Source organism: Macaca fascicularis, chromosome 1 (assembly GCF_037993035.2).
Source record: "Macaca fascicularis isolate 582-1 chromosome 1, T2T-MFA8v1.1".
NCBI classification, from domain to species: Eukaryota; Metazoa; Chordata; class Mammalia; order Primates; family Cercopithecidae; genus Macaca; species Macaca fascicularis.
Genome location: NC_088375.1, coordinates 195,913,254 through 195,935,305, shown reverse-complemented (window position 1 = coordinate 195,935,305; position 22,052 = coordinate 195,913,254). Strand labels below are relative to the sequence as shown.

General features: G+C 44.7%; 1 protein-coding gene across 1 annotated transcript; it reads left to right on the top strand.

The window, feature by feature from the left end:
- Positions 1-8,364: 8,364 nt before the first annotated feature.
- On the top strand, positions 8,365-21,750 carry AKIRIN1 (akirin 1). The gene is made up of 5 exons (XM_005543905.5): positions 8,365-8,686; positions 15,299-15,439; positions 18,078-18,212; positions 19,227-19,298; positions 19,922-21,750. The coding sequence occupies exons 1-5, from the start codon at positions 8,464-8,466 to the stop codon at positions 19,930-19,932; spliced, it is 582 nt and encodes a 193-aa protein (XP_005543962.2). The 5' UTR covers positions 8,365-8,463; the 3' UTR covers positions 19,933-21,750.
- The last annotated feature ends 302 nt before the right edge of the window (positions 21,751-22,052 follow it).

The window sequence follows — 22,052 nt, the reverse complement described above, 5'->3', positions numbered from 1 at the left end:
TCGCCCAGGCTGGTCTTGAATTTCTGAGCTCAAGTGATCTTCCTGCCTCAGCCTCCCAAAGTGCTAGGAATACTGGCGTGAGCCACCGTGCCTGGCCTAATGTTTCATTTTTAATAATAAAGGCATTAAAGCGACAACATTCTAATTGAATATAGTTTTTGTTTTGTCCTATAGGTTTCAATCTGAAGTGTTCTGTTTTTCATTGCTTTCTAGATAGTTTACAACTTCAGTTTTTATTTCATCTTTGATCTCAATGTTATCTAGGAGTATGTTTATTAATTTACAGGCATTCATAGGTTTTCTTGTCACCTTTTCACTACATATTTCTAGTTTTATTAAATTATGATCAGAGCATGTGTTTTGTAAACTTGCTTTTTTTTTTTTTTTTTTTTTGAGATGGAGTCTTGCTCTGTCACCTATGATGGGGTGCAATGGGGCAATCGTGGCTCATTGAAACTTCTGACTCCCAGGTCAAGCGATTCTCAAGCCTCAGTCTCCTGAGTAGTTGAAATTACACCCAGCTAATTTTTGTATTTTTAGTAAAGACAGAGTTTCTGCCATGTTGGCCAGGCTGGTCTTGAACTCCTCGCCTCAAGTGATCCGCCTGCCTTGGCATCCCAAAGTAATAGGATTACAGGTGTAAACCACAATGCCCTGCCTAAACTTGCCTTTTTTTTTTTTTTTTTTTTTTTAAACAGAGTCTCACTCTGTTGCCAGGCTGGAGTGCAGAGGCGCGATCTCAACTCACTGCAACTTCTGCCTACGGGTTCAAGTGATTCTTGTGCCTCAGCCTCCCGAGTAGCTGGGATTACAGGCATGTGCCAACGCACCCAGCTAATTGTTTGTATTTTTAGTAGAGACGAGGTTTCACCATGTTGGCCAGGATGGTCTTGAACTCCTGACCTCGTGATCCACCTGCCTCGGCCTCCCAAAGTGCTGGGATTACAGGCGTGAGCCACCGCGCCTGGCCCTAAACTTGCTTTTTAAAACATGTGTTGACCAGGTAAGTGGCTAACACCTGTAATCCCAGTGCTTCGGGAGGCCAAGGCTGGTGGATCACTTGAGCCCAGGAGTTTGAGGTTACGGTGGGTGCCCAGATGTCTCTTCCATTTCAATTTTTTTTAACCTTTTTATGGTGTATCTCCAGATAGTCTATCAACATCCAGTGAGAAATATATGTATTTCCATAGTCTATCAGTATACAATAGATATCCAATGGATTTTTGTTTGTTTGTTTGAGACAGAGCCTCGCTCTGTCACCCAGGCTGCAGAGCAGTGGTGCAATCTCAGCTCACTGCAACCTCTGCCTCCCAGGTTCAAGCGATTCTCCTGCCTCAGCCTCTGGAGTAGCTGGGATTACAGGCGCGCGCCACCACACCAGGCGAATTTTTGTATTTTTAGTAGAGATGGGGTTTCACCATGTTGGCCAGGCTGATCTCAAACTCCTGACCTCAGGTGATCTGCCCACCTCGGCCTCCCAAACTGCTGGGATTACAGGCATGGGCCACTGAACTCGGCCTCCAATGGATATTAATGGACTATCTCAAATTTGTTATATATAACATATATTAATACATAAATATATAATTATATAAGCATAAAATATATAAATGAATATATAGACAAATATATTGTATTACAGCTGTGTTCCTCTGTAATCATATGTATTTTATTTTATGCATTTAAAAACATTCAGATAAGGGGTGTACAACACACAAGGAAAAGCTAAGAACTCCTACCTTTGACAATCCCACCTGCCCCTACAACTTCAGTAACCATTTTTCCACCAATTACTCACCTGAATTGTTTTCTCCAATTCAGATCTTTCTTGAATTCTAGACCCACATATTTACATACAAATACCTCCACTGGACGCCCAAGTGAGGCTTTAAAGGAACCTCTAACACAACATGTCCAAAACAAAACTCATTTTCCTCCTCAGTCTGATCATTTTCCAATGAAAACTTTCTCAGAATATGGTGCTGGGAAAGCCAGTAGCCTAGTCCATCTCCCTCACCTCCATATCTAATCCTCACCAAGGTCTGTTGATTTAATCTCCTAAACTTTGTTCATTTCCGTCTACTTTCCTCGTAGTGTGGAGGTGGAGGTTACTGGTGACCTTACTTGTTTTAGTGGAATGGGAAGGGCACAGGTCAGATAGACATGGGTTAATGAGTAGTGAGTAGGAGGCACAAAAAAGGAGGACATAAATACAGACAATTCCTTTGGAAACTTTGGACAAAGAATCCTAGAAGATTTTGGAAGATGGTATCTTTCATTCCTTCAATCCAAACAACACTGTTCCCTGGCACCAGTAAATAGGCAGAGCCTCAGATCTCTTGCTAGGCTTTACAAGGTAAACCAGCATAAAAACACCCCCTCCACTCTGTGAGGATATGAAAGAATTTGTGTGTGCTTGGAGGTGGGAGGTACCTGTAATATTACAAAAGGAATACTGCAAGACGTGCATCTGGACAGATACAGTAACCTCTTTATTGATTTCCTTCATCCATCCCTGCTCTCCTCCAAACTGTTTTCCACGGGGCAGCCATGAACTTCAAATGTAATTTCTGATCATATTTAAATTCCTTTCTTTGCTTTCCTCACTAGTTTTTTCTCCCTGACTCCAGATTCATACTCTGGACCACAGTCACTAGAGACGTATTTGGATTCCTCACACTATGTTCTCTTCTATCACAGGCCTTCATATGTGCTGTCCCCTCTGCTGTCTCCACCCTTTCGTTGTTTGATTAACTCCGACTGATTCATCAGCTTTTAGCTCAAATGTCATTTCTTCAGGGAAGTTTTCATTGCCCTTCAGGACAGGCTAGGACTCCTGACTTTAATCACATCCTGTCCTGTTCCTTCATAGTACTTGTCATAGTTTGCAGTTACATATTTGTTGTGATTATTTCATTAACATCTGTCATTTCTAACAGCTGGGACCCCTGTGAAGGGGGAAGGAGCCTCTTTTCATACCATGGTATCCTCAACCATGACATTAAGTTAGTATAAAGCCTAGCACACTGAAGATACTCAATAATGTGTGCGTATGTGTATACTGGCCAAGGGCCTGGATATGCAAAGCAAAGCAAACATGGACTGTGGCGATCTTATAAGGAGACACTAAACTGAGTGGCTATTTCAGGGCTCCCTGAAGAACATCTCTATGGTTAGGCCTTTGTCATCGGCAGCATATAATAGGATATACCATCTACTTGTTTGGTTTCTGAATCCACCCACACTCAGCAATGTGGACTCTCAGCTTTCAGAGAGAGACCAACCTTGAGATAATTGCCATTTCTTTCTTTTCTTTTTCTTTTTTTGAGACAGAGCCTCGCTCTGTCACCCAAGCTGGAGTGCAGCAGTGTAATCTTGGCTCGCTACAAACTCCACATCCTGGATTCAATCAATTCTCATGCCTCAGCCTCCCGAGTAGCTGGGATTACGTGCGTGTACCACCAGGCCTGCTAATTTTTGTATTTTTAGTAGAGACGGGTTTTCACCTTGTTAGCCGGGATGGTCTTGAACTCCTGGCCTTGTGATTCACCTGCCTCGACCTCCCAAAGTGCTGGGATTACAGGTGTGAGCCACCATGCCCGGCCCCATTTCTTCATTTGACCAATATTTATTCTGAACCTATCCCTACTGTATTCAAACACTGTATTGGGGGTGGAAAAACACAGATGAATGAGGCCTGGCTATTATTCTCAAGGAATTTATAGTTTGGAAGCATAGTCAGATACACAAATTATAACTTCCTCTCTTATTTATTTATTTATTTATTTATTTATTTATTTGGAGATGGAGTCTTGCTCTGTTGCCCAGGCTGGAGTGCAGTGTGGCACGATCTCAGCTCACTGCAACCTCTGCCTCCTCGGGTCAAGCGATTCTCCTACCTCAGCCTCCTGAGTAGCTGCAACTACAGGTGTGTGCCACCACACCCAGCTGATTTTTATATTTTTAGTAGAGACGGGGTTTCACCATGTTGGCCAGGATGGTTTCAATCTCCTGACCTCATGTGATCGGCCTGCCTTGGACTCCCAAAGTGCTGTGATTACAGGCATGAGCCACCATGCCCAGTCCATACTCAAAAGTTTTAGAGAATCTCAGAGAAGACAGTGACTATCAAAGCATTTCGTAAAACCCTAGCTTAGCCGGATGTGGTGGCTCACACCTGTAATCCCAGCACTTTCGGAGGCCAAGGAGGTGGATTATGAGGTCAGGAGATTGAGACCATCCTGGCTAACACGGTGAAACCCCTCCTCTACTAAAAATACAAAAACAAAAAATTAGCCAGGCATGGTGGCACGTGCCTGTAATCCCAGCTACTCAGGAGACTGAGGCAGGAGAATGGGAGGTTTCAGTCAGACGAGATCACGCCATTGCACTCTAGCCCGGGTGACAGAGCAAGACTAGGTCTCAAAAAAACAAAACAAAACTGCCATTGCACTCTAGCCCGGGGGACAGAGCAAGACTCCGTCTCAAAAAAAACAAAACAAAACCACACACAAAAAAATCCCTAGCTTATAGAAGTCTTGGTCGAGGTGGTTCATGCCTGTAATCCCAGGAGGCCAGGAGGTTGAGACCAGCATGGGCAATATAGTGAGACCTCTGTCTCTACAACAAATTTAGCAAATTTAAATTTAAGTTTAAAAATTAGCCAGGTGGGGCCAGGTGCGGTGGCTCACGCCTGTAATCCCAGCACTTTGGGAGGCTGAGGCAGGCAGATCACCTGAGGTCGGGAGTTCGAGACCAGCCTGACCAACATGGAGAAACCCCATCTCTACTAAAAATACAAAATTAGCCAGGCGTGGTGGCACATGCCTGTAATCCCAGATACTCAGGAGGCTGAGGCAGGAGAATTGCTTGAACCTGGGAGGCAGAGGTTGCAGTGAGCCAAGATTGCACCATTGCACTCCAGCCTGGGCAACAAGAGCAAAATTTCGTCTCAAAAAAAAAAAAAAAAAAAAAAAAAAGCCTGGTGTGGTGCTGCACACCTGTAGTCCTAACGACTTGGGAGGCTAAGCCCAGGAGTTTTCAGGGCTGCAGTGAGCTATGATTGCACCACTACACTCCAGCCTGGATGACAGAGTAAGACCCTGTCTGTAAAAGAGAAAAAAAAAAGTGCTATTTAGAATAACTACCCAAGGTGGCATACTTTTCAAACCTTCTAAGCTCTCACTTTGGACCTGTTTACACCATAAGAAGGCAATTTACTTGGCCCACATTAGACAACAAGCCCCTTAAAAAATAACCATCACTGGCCGGGCGCGGTGGCTCAAGCCTGTAATCCCAGCACTTTGGGAGGCCGAGGCGGGTGGATCACGAGGTCAGGAGATCGAGACCATCCTGGCTAACATGGTGAAACCCCGTCTCTACTAAAAAAATACAAAAAACTAGCCAGGCGTGGTGGCGGGCGCCTGTAGTCCCAGCTACTCGGAGGCTGAGGCGGGAGAATGGCGAACCCGGGAGGTGGAGCTTGCAGTGAGCCGAGATCGGGCCACTGCACTCTAGCCTGGGCCACACAGCGAGACTCCGTCTCAAAAAAAAAATAAATAAATAAATAAAATAACCATCACTATGCTGGACGCAGTGGCTCACGCCTGTAATCCCAGCACTTTGGGAGGCCAAGGCGGGGATCACTTGAGGTCAGGAATTTGAGATCAGCAGTTTGAGAAACCCGTCTGTAGTAAAAATACAAAAATTAACCGGGAATGGTGGCACGCGCCTGTAGTCCCAGCTACTGGGGAGGCTGAGGCAGCAGAATTGCTTGAACCCGGGAGGTGGAGGTTGCAGTCAGCTGAGATTACACCACTGCACTTCAGCCTGGATGACAGAGCAAAACTCTGCCTCAAAACAAACAAACAAGCAAACCATCACTAGGTAGGTTTTTTTTTGTTTTTTTTTTTGTTTGTTTTTGATACGGAGTCTCGCTCTGTCGCCCGGGCTGGAGTGCAGTGGCCGGATCTCAGCTCACTGCAAGCTCCGCCTCCCGGGTTTACGCCATTCTCCTGCCTCAGCCTCCCAACTAGCTGGGACTACAGGCGCCCGCCACCTCGCCCAGCTAGTTTTTTCTATTTTTTAGTAGAGACGGGGTTTCACCGTGTTAGCCAGGATGGTCTCGATCTCCTGACCTCGTGATCCGCACGTCTCGGCCTCCCAAAGTGCTGGGATTACAGGCTTGAGCAACCGCGCCCGGCCACTAGGTTGCTTTTTATGTCCTTGGCTTTCATTAGACATAACAAAAAGTATCCATGTCAATTTTGCTTTAGCATTTGTTGTTAAAATCTTCTTGATTGCTTTATTAAATCATTAACTGTTTCCTAATAAAATCACATGAGAAACTACCTTTAGAATTTGGTTATACAGGAAAAAAAAAATCTGTGATGTCTCCTATGATTAATTCATTCCTTTCAGATAGCAAAATAAATTCAACATGTACTGTGTTTTCATTTTTACCCTAGCATCCAGGAAACTCAGAACTACATTCTTCCTTCCTTCCTCCCTCCCTCCCTCCCTTCCTCTCTCTCTCTCCTTCCCTCCCTCTCTTTTTCTCTCTTTCTCTCCCTCCCTCTCTCTCTTTCTTTCTTTTTCTTTTTTGAGACAGGGTCTCACTCTGTCTCCCAGGCTGGAGCGCAGTGGCACAATCTCAAGGTGGCGAGTCCAAGCAATTCTCCCACCTCAAACTCCCCAGTGGCTGAGATTAAAAGTGTGCACCACTACGCCTGCCTAGTTTTTGTATTTTTAGTAGAGACAGAGACAGGGTTTTACCATGTTGTCCAGACTGGTCTCGAACTCCTATCTTCAAGTGATCCACCCGCGTCAGCCTCCAAAGTGCTGAGATTACAGGCGTGAGCCACCGCACCCAGCCAAGAACTAAATTTCAAATTCAGTTACAGTCTTGTTTAAAACTATGATGATTGTGATCTCCTTTTTCTCTGGCCCTAATATTCTATTTCTAGTTTTCTAGCCTATTGTAAAGTCCCTTTATGCTCTTTTGGACAAGAGAGGAGATAAAATTAACATTTGGTATGCTGATTTTAGAATTATTTCTGCAGTTTTACAAAGATAAATGCAAAAATACATGTCCTATGTTATGATATTTAAAGAATGTGTAGAGGTTACTCCGGGCACATTGCCTATGGGGTAGCCCTGTTCACAAGGAGCAGGGGGAAAAAAAAAAAAAGAATTTGTAGTAACTGAAGATGATCCACAGGAAAGCAATGGAAAAAGAACAATGAATGGGGACTGGGAGAGTATGCCCATATTCTCCAACTCAAATATTGTGGCACACTGATGTAGCATATGGGCTAATAGAAGTGAATATCTGAAATTCGGACTGTCCTGAAAAATCCTGGAGATATGTTGAAGACAGATCCCAGGAGTCATCGTCATTATTCAGTATATACAAGAAGTTACAGAAAGGCTTCATCCTTTCTTTGGATCACAGATTCCTTTGATGATCTGTTGAAAACATCGGAACTGCTCCCCAGAAAAATACAGAAGCGTAGAGTTTCAGAAAGCAGAACCCTCCTGTTATCTATTTATTTTTCCAGAATATCAAAAGCACTTTACAGTTGGTATTGCTGTAAAGAATTCAGAAAGACGAGGAAGAACCTGAGCTGCCAAGTCAGATGGGAAGAATGGCAAATCAGCTACTAGCTGAAGTTCTTAACACTCTGAAGCCATTCTAACACGGTTTAAGCCAGTGGGTGCTTTTTGTGTATTCTCAACTTTTTAAAGTAACATATCCCTTCGGTGAGGTGCTTAAGGTATGGGTCAGCTATCTCAAAAATACTCCCACAAACATCCCCACCCTCGCTCCCACCCCACAAATCTGCAAATAATTTCATGGGGTTCATGGACTTGCTAAAGCCCATCCTCCAATAATCGTTTCTGTTTAAGTGCAGACTTCCCAGGACTCAGCGGAATGCCCTCGATGACCTTTAACAATCACCCTTTTATCATGGGGACAAGAGCGGCCTAGAACGTTGTTTTTGGAGTCACCAGACCCCCACGGCCCCTCACCAGACCCCTTCAAGTTCTCCCCTCCCCCACGCCCGCGCAGCGCAGGTGCGAAAACCTTAGGGGCCACCCGGGCGCTACAGCCCCAAAGCGTGGGGGGGGATGGGACCCTGGGAGGGGCGGGGGTGGGGGTGGGGGCCTTCCCGGTGTTGCTTGGTGACCACGCTCTCCGCCCAGACCGTTCCATTTCTTCAACAGGGGGTGCCCCGGGCCGGGCCGGCGCTGACCAGCCTCGCAGAGCCACCCTCTTCCGGCCTGCCCCCCTCTGTCGGGCGATGGCGTGCGCCCGTGACGTCACAGAAGGCGGGGCCAGCGCCGCTGCCGGGTGCTGGAGGCGCCATTGGAGCCGGCTTGGCTAGCGAGCCCCGCTGAGGAGCCGGAGCTTGGGCCGCAGTTACCGCCGCGTCCGCTCCCGGTTCCTGGCCCCTCAGCAGCATGGCGTGCGGGGCGACGCTGAAGCGGCCCATGGAGTTCGAGGCGGCGCTGCTGAGTCCCGGCTCCCCGAAGCGGCGGCGCTGCGCCCCTCTGCCCGGCCCCACTCCGGGCCTCAGGCCCCCGGACGCCGAGCCGCCGCCGCCGCCGTTTCAGACGCAGACCCCACCGCAGAGTCTGCAGCAGCCCGCCCCGCCCGGCAGCGAGCGGCGCCTTCCAACTCCGGGTAACCTGCGCTGCTGCGGGCTTGGCAGGAAGCCAGGCCCAGGCATTTTTTTGGGGGCGTTGGGGGAGGGTTGGGAATACCAGGCCAGTTTACCCAGGGACCCCTTCTTTGCCTTGAGAAAAGGGAACTGGGATGCCGCTGGGTCTGGTTGCTTCCGGGGATGGGAGGCATCTGGGAGGGGTTGTGGGGCCACAGGGTCGGTTTTCGGTTTTCCTGGAGCAGGAGAGCCTGGAGGGGTGGACACCAAAGAGGAAGATGGGAATACCTCTGGCCGCTCAGGGCCCTCCTTGTCGCTGAAGCCCCTCCTGCCTCCGCTGGCCGGGTCTACACCGAGCCATCCTGCAGATCCAGTGGGCCATGGAGAATTGGATTCTGCTCACGAACCTGGCCTGGAGGGCGGGGGTGGGTTGGGGGCGGGTTACCGGGAAGGGGCGCGAGTGCGTGCTGTTTAGCGCTGTACTGTGTAGCTTGTAGGGAGACATGATTTCCAGAAGTCTTTAGGGACTCAGAGGCCGCCGGAAGAGTCACGGAATCCAATTTCAACCTGATCATTTCTAAGGGACTGGCCACGTTCTTTTATTATGTGGCTATTGCCTTGCACCATATATGGCTTGAAATCGGTAGATCATTAGCTAGAATTTGAGAATCCTACGACGTACGGAGGTTCTACAGAACCAAGAATGTAACTGTCCTTAACAGGGACTCTCCAGTAATGCATTCCACTTTGTCCAAGGAAAAGGAAGGACTGGCATTACAGTAGACACCTCATAGCGCAGGAGTAGAGGGGAGGGTGCTTCAGCATTAATATTCTGCGATTTTAAAGGACTTCCGGAAATGAGGGGGACGTCTCAATAATGGATTAGGGCAAGTCGTTTCTTTGTGTCTTCTTCTATTCCTCAAGCTTAAGCAAAACCTTAGGCTCACCCTAAAATCATCCTTTCTTCACCCCTTTTCAGTAGCAGTGCCTTCAGGTTTCATTTCCTCCTTCCTCTGCATATCGATCCGCAATGCAAATTGCAGGCCTTCTGCCTCACACCAAGATTCCTACACCCCGCTAAAGCTCTCCCAGACTTCATATCCTTAACTCGAGTTCACTTTTTTATTCTAGAATTCCAAGTACTTATGCACTGTGACCATATCTTACCTAGTCAGTCTCTTACGCATTTTTTTCAAACTGTGCCTCTGCTCTTTCCTCCAGACCCACCGCTCTGTGCCCTTATCATGTTTTTCCCTTCTGTTTGCTAATCCCAAAAGAGTAATTACTTCGTCTCTTATCCATTACCTGATTAACCTGCCCATAAAAACGCTGTTCTACTTTAAATTCCCTGGCCATTCATTGTTGTATAACCTTATGTACAGAATGAGATAATGTTTGCAAAAGTCCATTTTAAAGAACCCTCAAAGACAGGCGCCACAGATGGCCACTTGCAGGGATGTTTTGTTCTTCCTTGGCTCCCGCAGATACCTAAAGATAGTCCATAATCTTTTTGGGTCTCACTTCTGCAAATTGGAGTTAATATTTGCCCTATCTTTTGTTGAAGAACCCTCAAGATAGTTGCAGAAAATATTTTGAAAAGTATAAAGTGATGGGTTTAATGTAAATGTTTTATTTTTTCAATACTACCCTCTAGACTAATTCGGTTGTAGTTCACATTACAGTAGCTGCTTTGTAAGTGATTTTTGGGCCAGGCGAGGTGGCTTACGCCTGTAATCCCAGCACTTTGGGAGGCCATGGCGGGTGGATCACAAGATCAAGAGACCGAGACCATCCTGGCCAACATGGTGAAACCCCGTTTCTACTAAAAATAGCCGGTCGTGGTGGCTGGCGCCATCCCAGCTACGCAGGAGGCAAGAGATCACTCAAACTCGGGAGGCGGAGGTTGCATTGAGCCAAGCTCGTGCCACTGCACTCCAGCCTGGCGACAGAGCGAGACTCCATCTTAAAAAAAGTGGTTTTTGTTGTGGGGCGAGTGGTGGCGTGGGCCTGTAATCCCAGCTACTAGGGAAGCTGAGGCAGGAGAATCCTTTGAACCCGGGAGGCAGAGGTTGCTGTGAGCGGAGATCACACCATTGCACTCCAGCCTTGGGCAACAAGAGCAAAACTCCATCTCAAAAAAAAAAAGTGGGCAGGGTGTGGTGGCTCACACTTGCAATCCCTGCACTTTGGGAGGCTAAGGCAGGCGGATTGCTTGAGGCCAGGAGTTCGACACAAGTCTATGCAACATAATGAGACCTTGTTTCCACAAAAGAATTCTAAGGCCGGGCACAGTGGCTCACTCCTGTAATCCCAGCACTTTGGGAGGCAGAGGCAGGCGGATTACTTGAGGTCGGGAGTCTGAGACCACCCTGACCAACATGGAGAAATCCCGTCTCTACTAAAAATACAAAATTAGCCGGGAGTGGTGGTGCATGCCTGTAATCCCAGCTACTTGGAAGGTTGAGGCAGGAGACTGGTTTGAACCTGGGAGGCGGAGATTGTGGTGAGCCGAGATGGCGCCATTGCACTCCAGCCTGGGCAACAAGAGCTAAACTCCATCTCAAAAATAAAACAACTCAAAAATTAGCTGGGTAATTTTTCTGGAATCCAAAATGCTGCAAAGTCTGAACTGTTCCAAAAACTGAGTGTCAATATGACACTTAAAGGAAATACTTATTCATTGGAGTTTTTCTGATTTGGGGTAAGGGATGTTCAATTGGTAAGTATAATGGAACTATTCCGCAATCCAAAACTTCTGTCTCAGGCATGTTGGATGAGGGATGCTCAATCTGTATGGTACTTTTTGTGGAAAGATCCTGTAGAACTAAGGCTTTTATTGCTTAAATCTTTATTGAGGGGTAGGTGGATTCCAGGCATGGAGGAAGGGGTTGCTGACCACAGTAGCGTTTTAGCTGAGTCTTTTTTTTTTTTTTTTTTTTTTTTTTTTTTGAGACAGAGTCACTCTCTTGCCCAGGCTCTGTTACCCAGGCTGGAGTGTACTGGCGCAATCTCGGCTCACTGCCACCCCCGTCGCCTGTGTTAAAGCGATTCTCCTGCCTCAGCCTCCCCAGTAGCTGGGATTACAGGCATGCGTCACCACGCTTGGCTAATTTTTTTTTTTTTTTGAGATGGCATTTCATTCTTGTTTCCCAGACTGGAGTGCAGTAGTGTGATCTCAGCTCACTGCAACCTCTACCTCCCAGGTTCAAGCGATTCTTCTGCCTCAACCTCCCAAATCGCTGGGATTAGAGGTGCATACCACCATGCCCAGCTAATTTTTGTATTTTTAATAGAAATGGGGTTTCATCATATTGGTCAGGCTGGTCTCAAACACCTGACCTCAGGTGATCTGCCCGCCTCAGCCTCCCAAAGTCCTGGGGTTACAGGCATGAGCCACTGCACCCAGCCTGCTAATTTTTGTATTTTTAATCGAGACAGGGTTTCACTATGTTGGCCAAGCTGGTCTCGAACTCCTGACCTCAAGTGATCTGCCCACCTCGGGCTCCCAAAGTGCTGGGATTACAGGTGTGGGCCACTGCGCCCAGCTAGCTGAGTCTTGATAAAGTTTGAGCAATAGTCCCATTTCGAGCACAGGGAAACTGTGAGAGCAAAGTCCAAAAAATCCACAATTTAAGGAAAGAATAATGTGAATGAATTGTAGTGGAATCCAGATGGAACCAGGAAAATAAATTGAGGCCAGATCTTGGAAAGTGTTGACTGCCATGTTCAAGAGTTTGATTTTTGGTTTGCAGCAGGTAGGAACACTGTAGAGTGTGGAGGATGGGCTTAGACCTGAAAGAATCTGGCAGCACCATCTCAAGTAATGGAGGCAAGGATTAAAATTATCCACTGTTAAAATGAAATTTGGGTTTTTCTTTTTAAAAAAAATTTTGTGTTTTATATGGCCTTCTTCAGAAGAAAATCATGTCTACTTTCTTATTTTTTTCCCATGGATACCGTGTTTAGATTTCTGGACTTCTTAGTCCTACCACCCTCAAAATAGTATCTTTCCATTTGTTAACATTGCCATACAGGAGGCAGAGGTTTATCAAAGACCTTCTGTTCTCTTGAGCATTTTCCTCTTACTTGTCCTTTCTTGTTTCAAGTATTTCTAGTTCTTATCCTTGTATTGGCTCTGGCTTGAGGAATAAGACATTTTAAAATGAAGTGGGGCAGCGGTGGCTCTCGCCTGTATTCCCAGCACTTTGGGAGGCTGAGGCGGGTGGATCAGCTGAGATCAGGAGTTTGAGACCATTCTGGCCAACATGGCGAAACCCTGTCTCTACTAAAAATACAAAAATTTAGCTGGGTATGGTGGCGGGTGCCTGTAATCTCAACTACTCTGGAGGCTGAGGCAGGAGAATCACTTGAACCTGGGAGGTAGAGGTTGCAGTGAGCTGAGATTGTGCTATTTGCACTACAGCCTGGACAACAGAGTAAGACTCTCTCAAAAAATAAAATGAAGTGAAAACTTAATAAATTCAGGGATCTAAAATATGAGCTTCATAGCACTGTCTTCCTCTTCCTTTTTTTTTTTTTTTGAGGCAGAGTCTTACTCTGTCATCCAGACTGGAGTCCAAAGGCGTGATCTCAGCTCGCTGCAACCTCCGTCTCCCGGGTTGAAGCAATTCTCCTGCCTCAGCCTCCCAAGTAGCTGGGATTACAGGTGCATGCCACCATGCCCAGCTAATTTTTGTGTTTTTAGTAGAGACAATTTTGCCATGTTGGCCAGGCTGGTCTCTAACTCCTGATCTTAGGTGATCCACCTGCCTAGGCCTCCCAAAGGGCTGGGATTACAGGCGTGAGCCACCATGCGCAGCCTTTTTTTTTTTTTTTTTTTTTTGATACTGGGTCTTGTTATGTTGCCCAGGCTGGCCTCAAGTGATCCTCCCATCTAGGCCTTCCAAAGTGCTGGATTGCAGGCTTGAGCCACTGTGCCTGGCCCATGGCACTCTGTTTGTTTGTTTGTTTGTTTGTTTTTTGAGACAGAGTCTCATTGTGTTTCTCAGGGTGGAGTGCAGTGGCGCAATCTCGGCTCAATGCAACCTCCGCCTCCCGGGTTCAAGTAATTCTCCTGCCTCAGCTTCCCGAGTAGCTGGGACTACAGGCACCCGCCACCACGCCCGGCTAATTTTTTGTATTTTTAGTAGAGACAGTGTTTTACCATGTTAGCCAAGATAGTGTCGATCTCATGACCTCGTGATCTGCCTGCCTCAGCCTCCCAAAGTGCTGGGATTACAGGCGTGAGCCACCATACCCAGCCGGCCCATAGCACTCTTAAAGCATCTCCTACATTGTTCCAGTATTTAGGCTGAACAATTCCAGTATTTAGGCTGAACATTATTCCAGTATTTAGGGAGTTTGACTATGTGTGGAACCACTTGAATTCATGTCAGTTCCTGGACTGTACTGTCACTTGTTATGACATTATTGTTATCTTTGGTTTTTATTTTTATCACCTTATCAGGTAGGTATTTGATGTTTATATTGAAGAAGTAAAGATCTTGAATAACTTCTCAAGGTTATAGTCACACAGCTAGTAAGAAGCAAAGTGGCATTGTTAATACCTCCTTTAAAAAAAAGGTGGTTATATAGCAAAGTATACACTAGAATAATTTGAGTTGTTTGAGATGGGTACAGTTATCTTTTTTTTTTAAATTAGTAGGTACAAACAAAGAACTTGAAAACCACATCCTTTCAGATTCTTTGTTGTTTCTAGGAGTGTATTTCAAGGTAGTTAGTAATTTGTGTTTCCTGGGCTCCCTTTAATAGTGTTAGCAAATTTGCTTTGTGATTACCTTGACTTAGAATCTCCCCACACACTGCGTTGCCTCTTAGGATCAGAAAATTATTTTCTAAGCCCTGGCCATCACTTCTAGACGTTGAATCTCAGTTATTTCCTTGGTCAGTGTCCACACTGCAAACATAATGGTTTCTGCTGCCCTCTTTCCCAAAGTTTGTTTTGATTTGTTTTTTAGATAAATCATCCAGGCTCCCCTGTGGTTTTTTGTTGAGATGAGATTTTGCTGTGTTGTTCAGGCTAGTCTCCTGGGCTCAAGGGATCCTCCCCCCTCAGCCTGCAGAGTAGCTGGGATTACACCCAGCTTTGGAGCCACCACTTCCGGTTCCAAAGATGCTTTTTTAAAGTCCCATACGGGACAAGAGCTTCCTTGTTAGAAGGCCTTGGGCAGTATGAGACTCACCCCTTAATACCCTAGTTTGTGAAATTGTAAAATTTAAAGGAGATTAAAAAATAGTCCCTGTTAGGTAAACAGAGGTTTCTTTTACTGTAGATTGTACTAGTTAACCATCCAGCTAATTGCAGATCTTGTGTTCATTGCCACAGGAGAACGAGTAAAGGGAACTCTGGCTGGTTTATGCCAAAGTAGCTGTTCTTTTATGCATTGTTGAAATAGTGGCAATAAGAACATACTGTCTTTGAAGACACTGGGGAGTGCTTTGTACAGTATCAACATTTTGCTTGTTTATGTGGGGAGAGGGAAAGATTGAGACCTACATGCCAAAGGGAGTATCTGAAGTCTAGTCAGAAGATCTTTGTCTCTTCCCACTTCTGAAGAAAGTTTGAAGAAACGAGACAATAAAGTGAAAGCTCAAGTTTGTTTCTTTTTTGTTAGAGCAAATTTTTCAGAACATAAAACAAGAATATAGTCGTTATCAGAGGTGGAGACATTTAGAAGTTGTTCTTAATCAGAGTGAAGCTTGTGCTTCGGAAAGTCAACCTCACTCCTCAGCACTCACAGCACCTAGCTCTCCAGGTAAGCCCGCTTTGATCTGCAAAATCCACGTAAGGGTTTGTAAATGGTGCTTATAATGATGAATCCAGAATTGGCCTCCTCTAATGTAATACAGTTGCTAAAGTGGGTATATTAATACTAAAAGATGTTTTTAAAACTATACAGTCATGAAATTGGAAGAAACCTCACATTGATTTGATGTGCTTCCATCCACCCAATCAATACAAGACTATCTTCCTGTATAACTGCAATGTGTAATGTTGTAGCCAGTATGTAATAAATAGCCACATATGGGCTATTTAATTTTAAACTAATTAAAATTATATAAAATTTTGGCTGGGCGAGGTGGCTCATGCCTGTAATCCTAGCACTTTGGGAGACTGAGGCAGGCGGATCTCCTGAGGGCAAGAGTTCAAGACCAGCCTGGCCAACATGGCAAAACCTCGTCTCTACTAAAAATACAAAAAAATTAGCCAGGCATGGTGGCTCGCACCTGTAATCCCAGCTACTCAGGAGGCTGAGGTTACAGTGAGCTGAGGTCACACCACTGTACTACAGTCTGGGTGACAGAGTGAGTCTCTGTCTCAAAAAAAGAAAAAGTTTTTTTTTTTCAGTAGTCACATTTCAGGTACTTGGTAGCCACATATGGTTGTTGTATTGTACATACAATTACAAGATATTTCCATAATTGCAAAAAGCTCTGTTCAACAGGGACTGCTCATTATTGACAAGTGGTCAAAGAGGATGTGCTAAAAAATAGAATCTCAAGGTTGGAGACGATCTTTATGGTCATGTAGTGACTCAGTTTTGCCTGCCATATTGCCTCTTGTTGGGGTTCAACAGCCCAGTGTTTGACCATCTCCAGTGGTGGTGAAATCTGTCTCCTTTAACAGCAGCCAAGAGTCTATTTCCTCACAAAGTATTCTACTTAACAGTTCTAAAGGTTAAAAGTTACCTTGATTAAAAATTGTCTCCTTACAAAATATGAACTGGGGTTTGGCCGGAATTAGGGTTAGGGGAGAATGAGATACTGCTTGATGGGTAAGGGGTTTTAGTTTTTGTAGTGATGGAAGTGTTCTGGAACTAGAAGTGGTGGTAGTAGCGCAACATTTTGATTATGCTAAATGCCACTGTCTTGTTTGCTTTAAAGTGATTGCTTCTATGTTATGTGACGTTTACCTTAACAAATTATTACTTTTTTAAATCCAGAGTTCCTGGCTCTGGAACTGCACCCTTTCTAATTGCTCTTGCACATACATGATAAACCTGTCAGTGGTTACAAGAAGCACTATTCTCTTGAGATTTCAGTAATATAATTTTAAAGTAATAGGATATGTTATGGTTAACAAAACAATTACAAATAATGACTAGTGAGATGTTTTGGTTAAATTTTATTTGTAGAGAAAAAATACATCCTTTAGTTAGTTTAAGCAAAAAATTATTTGTTCCAGGGTGTTAAATGGCTTACAGGCTAACAAATGGCCAAAGAAACAGATTTTAGCCTGAGCTTTGAAGAACAACTCAGAACTGGGCTGCCACCAGGGCTGCCCCCCACCCCCACCCCCACCCCCCCGCTTTTTTTGTTTGTTTGTTTTTTGTTTTTTGAGATGGAATATTTCTCTGTCGCCCAGGCTGGAGTGCAGTGGCATGATCTCAGCTCGCTGGAACCTTCACCTCCTAGGTTCAAGCAATTCTGCTGTCTCAGCCTCCTGAGTAGCTGGGAATACAGGCGCCCACCAGCACGCCCGGCTATTTTTTGTATTTTTAGTAGACACGGGGTTTCACCATGTTGGCCAGGCTGGTCTCAAACTCCTGACCTCAAGTGATCCACCTGTCTTGGCCTCCAAAGTGCTGGAATTACGGGTGAGAGCCACCATGCCTGGCCAGGGCTGCTGCTTTTATCATGATCAGAAAGCCACTTGTGGGATCTGTTCACTTGCCAGCTCCAGAACCAGGCTAGTAGAAGCTTATCCCTGTGACTTATCTCTGTACTGAATTCAAATCTTCTGTCAGTGAACCTGATTAGGACAACCTTTTTTTCTTTTTTTTTTTTTGAGACAGAGTTTCACTCTTGTTCCCAGTTTGGAGTGCAGTGGTGTGATCTCGGCTCACTGCAACCTCTGCCTCTCAGGTTCAAGCGATTCTCCTATCTCAGCCTCCCGAGTAGCGGGGATTACAGGTGCCCGCCACCTTGCCCAGCTAATTTTTTGGTATTTTTAGTAGAGATGGGGGTTTCTTCATGTTGGTCAGGCTGGTCTCGAACTCCTGACCTCAGGTGATCCGCCCATCTCGACCTCCAAAAGTGCTGGGATTATAGGCATGGCCACTGCGCCCGGCCTTTTTTTTTTTTTTTTTTTTTTTTTGAGATGGCGTTTTACTGTTGCCCAGTCTGGAGTGCAGTGACACAATCTCAACTCACTGCAACCTCCACCTCAAGCAATTCTCCTGGCTCAGCCTCCTGAGTAGCTGGGATTATGTGCATGCCCCACCACGCCTGGCTAATTTTGTATTTTTAGTAGGGACAGGGTGTCTCCACGTTGGTCAGTCTGGTCTCGAACTCTCCACCTCAGATGATCCACCTGCCTTGGCCTCCTAAAGTGCTGTGATTATAGGTGTGAACCACCGCACCTGGCCCATACTCACTTTTTCTTTTGGCCAGGTTCCTCATGGATGAAGAAGGACCAGCCCACCTTTACCCTCCGACAAGTTGGAATAATATGTGAGCGTCTCTTAAAAGACTATGAAGATAAAATTCGGGAGGAGTATGAGCAAATCCTCAATACCAAACTAGCAGGTAGGCCGAGGCAGTAACTATGCCATTGTCCTTAACAGGGTTCAGTTAAGAATTAACGCCAGTTAAATAACTTAGAAAAAGAGAGTAGGACTTCATGCAAGGGAGTTTATTGAGTTGAGGGTATTGAAGTTACTCTTTGGTAGTTGCAAACACGTCATTTATACATTATATGGAAGGACTTTGTTGTTTTGTTTGTTTGTTTTTTGAGATGGAGTTTCGCTGTTGTTGCCCAGGCTGGAGTGCAATGGTGCGATCTCGGCTCACCACAACCTCCGCCTCCCAGGTTCAAGCAATTCTCCTGCCTCAGCCTCCTGAGTAGCTGGGATTACATGCGCCACCATGCCTAGCTAATTTTTTTGTATTTTTAGTGGAGACGGGGTGTCTGCATGTTGGTCAGGCTGGTCTGGAACTCCTAACCTCAGGTGATCCGCCCACCTTGGCCTCCCAAACTGCTGGGATTACAGGTGTGAGCCACTGCGCCCGGCCAGGACTTTGTTTTTTAAATAGAGACAAGGTTTTGCTATGAGCCCAGCTCCAGGAGTCTCCAGCTCTAGGCCTCAAGAAATACTCCACCTCAGCTTCCCAGAGTGCTGGCATTACAGGAGTGCTACACTTTGCCCAGTGGAAGGGATTTTTCATTTGCATTTCTGAAAAGAAACAAACCAAGCTCTTGCAATAATTTTGTGTGTCAGTAAAGGCATTGAGTAGGCCATTTGGGCTAGCTGGCTGGTAAACAGATGGTTGTGATACTGTACTAAACTCTCAACAGGTGTTATGGAAGAGTGCAGTATTGTCAACATAGTCAAACTTCCTAGTAGAAGTCATAGTTACGGATGTGGAGAGTTGGGTGTGATTTGGGAGGAACAGTAGAGTGAAAGCAAGGCTAGGGCAGGCTCTGGGTTCTAAGAGGAAGGGTGGAGAATTCATATTGGGAAGCTATTTGTCATCCTGACACTTGATTCTTAAAAATTGAGGGAGAGTTGCTGAGGATAAGTATGTACCGTCTTCTCACAGAACAATATGAATCTTTTGTGAAATTCACACATGATCAGATTATGCGACGGTATGGGACAAGGCCAACAAGCTGTAAGTATTGCTACATTTTCTTTGAATTTTCTGTTTCAAGAGCAAAATTTCTACACTGAATCTTAACTCCTGAGAGTAAAAAGTCCCTGTGAAATAAAATGTGCCTGCCAGTGTGCTAAGCGCATTAAATCCACACCAAAGCTTATATAATCCTCACAGTGACCCTATGAGGGAGTACTATTATTAGCTGCATTTTACCGGTAAAGATAGCAGTTACAGAGGTTAAATAATTTGCCCAAGCTTATATAGCTAGTGGTTCAGCTAGGATTAAAATCTAGGTAGTCTGACTCAAGCACCAATTTGTTACCTGTCTTTTCTCCAGAAAAATGGTTTCAGTTGTTAATTTATGAAAGTTGATTCCTTAAGTTAGTTTATCAAGTGTGGTCAGGATTTCTTATCCTAAATAATTTGCAACTACCAGATAGTCAAAGCATAAAATATAAACAGCTGTATATCTAACTGAATTTGAGTCAGGTTCCTTAAATTCTTGATTTTTAGTATCTTTTAAGTGGTGACTCATCGTTCATGCTATTTCTCACGTTTACTATTAGTGAAAATTTTTAAAGCATGACACTCCAATTTTTAGTATTCTTACCTTTTTGTTTTTTATTCCTAATTTACAGATGTGTCCTGAAGCTTTGTCACATATCTGGATACCAGGTTTGACCTCAAGAGATGGCTGCTGTACACTTTTTGCAACTGGTTTGATATCACATTTCAGCTCCAACTTTGCATCCTGAGAACACTTAAACGTTTCTGCAGGTCCATTTTATACAACTTGAAAGACCGTAAAACTTTCTGGTTGCCACAAGCATATCTTTCTTTTCTGCTCATCCAATAAACAGCTGTGCCCTACTGTGATAGATTTTCCAAACAAAAATACCTGGAGCAGCAGTTTAGCAAAATATGCCTTCAGTGGCACTCAACAAATGGAGTTTCCCCAAGCACAGTTCTGTAAGAAGTGCGTGTGAGAGTGTGTGTATATGTGTGTATGTGTATTTTAAGTTATTATTTGTATTGTGCAAAAAAAAATTTTTTTATCTTGGGGATTCTGGCTGTGAATTTGGTGCACGACAATTATGGTAAAAAAACATTTGCTTGGTCTACAGGAGATCATTAATGTTTTGTGACCATATAAGTTGTAACAGTGGATTGTTTTTATGTGTAGGTATTGTTAAATACAGGGACTGTTTCCAGGCACAGAACATGAATCGTAAGTTAGGATGGACATTAGATGTGATTATGATGATAAAGCGAAGGTCTGCAGTCCTATATCTACAGATGCGTGGTGAGAAATTAGAACAAACTGGAGATGGGCCATTGACACATGGACTCTGCCTGGGCATGTTAGGAAAATACTTTGACTCCAAGCCTTAAAATACTCACATGGAGTCGGCGCTCACCTCATTCACACAATCATAGAGCTCCCTGGACACTGAACCTCTAAAGGGAAAAGGTCTACCCTGGAGCAGGAGCATCAGGGTTTGCTTGGGAGCATGAGAGGTGAGCTCAGGGCTAGGCCTGGGCCAGGCCCCGGCAGCACTGCTACTTGGGAGGAGCCACTTCACCTTTGTATTAGTTATTAAAAATATAATTTGGGCTGGACGTAGTGGCTCACGCCTATAATCCCAGCACTTTGGGAGTCGGAGGCATGCGGATCACTTGAGGTCAGGAGTTTGAGACCACCCTGGCCAATACGGTGAAACCTCGTCTCTACTAAAAATACAACAAAATAAGCTGGGCGTGGTGGCAGGCGCCTGTAATCCCAGCTGCTTGGGAGGCTGAGGCAGGAGAATCGCTTGAACCTTGGAGGTGGAGGTTGCAGTGAGCACAGATCGCCCCACTGCACTCCAACCTGGGTGACAAAACGAGACTTCGTCTCAAAAAAACCATAGAATTTGGATCCTTTGGTCAGATTCTCCTGAATTCCTTTGAGGTGTCCATGGTCAACTGCTTCAGCTTTGTTTTGGCAACCCCCTGCCCAAAGTCGCACATAGGCTGTTCTTCACCTTGTTTCCAAGGCTGAGGAACAGAAAGTAGCCTCTGTTTTGAGGAGGTGGAAGTTAAGTATACATTTATTTTTTACTGTGACTTGTTCAGGACCACATTTTACAAAATGCCTTGTTTCCTTTATTGTTTCTGGAAAGGAAAGTTCTATTAATATTGTTTTACTTTGAATATAGAATAGTTTTTTTAATTAGGGCTTATTTTGAAAAATTCTGAGTTTAATTCAAATGTATGCCAATACCTTCCAAAGTAAGGTAATATTCAGAGACAGTTGTTCTGATCAGATGGCTTAGAGAAATTTCTGGAATATTCACATTCGAAGATTCCTTATTAATGAATGTCTTTGACTTAAATCTAACCAAAAACTGCAACATTATTCTTTGTACATTTTCATTATATAGTGTTAACAAGCTTAGTTGCAAACAAATAAAATACTTAAGCTATTTGTTTACCTTGCTTTCTTAATACTGTGATAATGTTTATTAATTAACATAACTTATGTGAGAGCTGCTATAACCATTTCCCCAGTTAAACATTGCATTGAAGATTTATGGACCTTTAAAAAAAAAGCCCAACAGTGATTTTTTTTTTTTTAGTAATTAAAGAATGATTTTACTTTGTATTTGAAGGGGATTTGTTTCATCTCTTCTTTTTTCAGGGTAGTCACTTGTTCCTAAAAGAGGAACATAGCAGTGGCTGTAATGGGAATGACTCTGCAGTGGTTAAGTCACACCAAAATAAGGAAAG

What these genes read in the sequence shown, in the direction of transcription:
- AKIRIN1 (XM_005543905.5), top strand. Translation starts at nt 8,464, where the DNA reads ATGGCGTGCGGGGCGACGCTGAAGCGGCCCATGGAGTTCGAGGCGGCG. An exon ending in GCGGCGCCTTCCAACTCCGG is followed by an intron (nt 8,687 to 15,298) that starts GTAACCTGCGCT and finishes CTTTTTTGTTAG; the next exon opens with AGCAAATTTTTCAGAACATA. An exon ending in CACAGCACCTAGCTCTCCAG is followed by an intron (nt 15,440 to 18,077) that starts GTAAGCCCGCTT and finishes TCTTTTGGCCAG; the next exon opens with GTTCCTCATGGATGAAGAAG.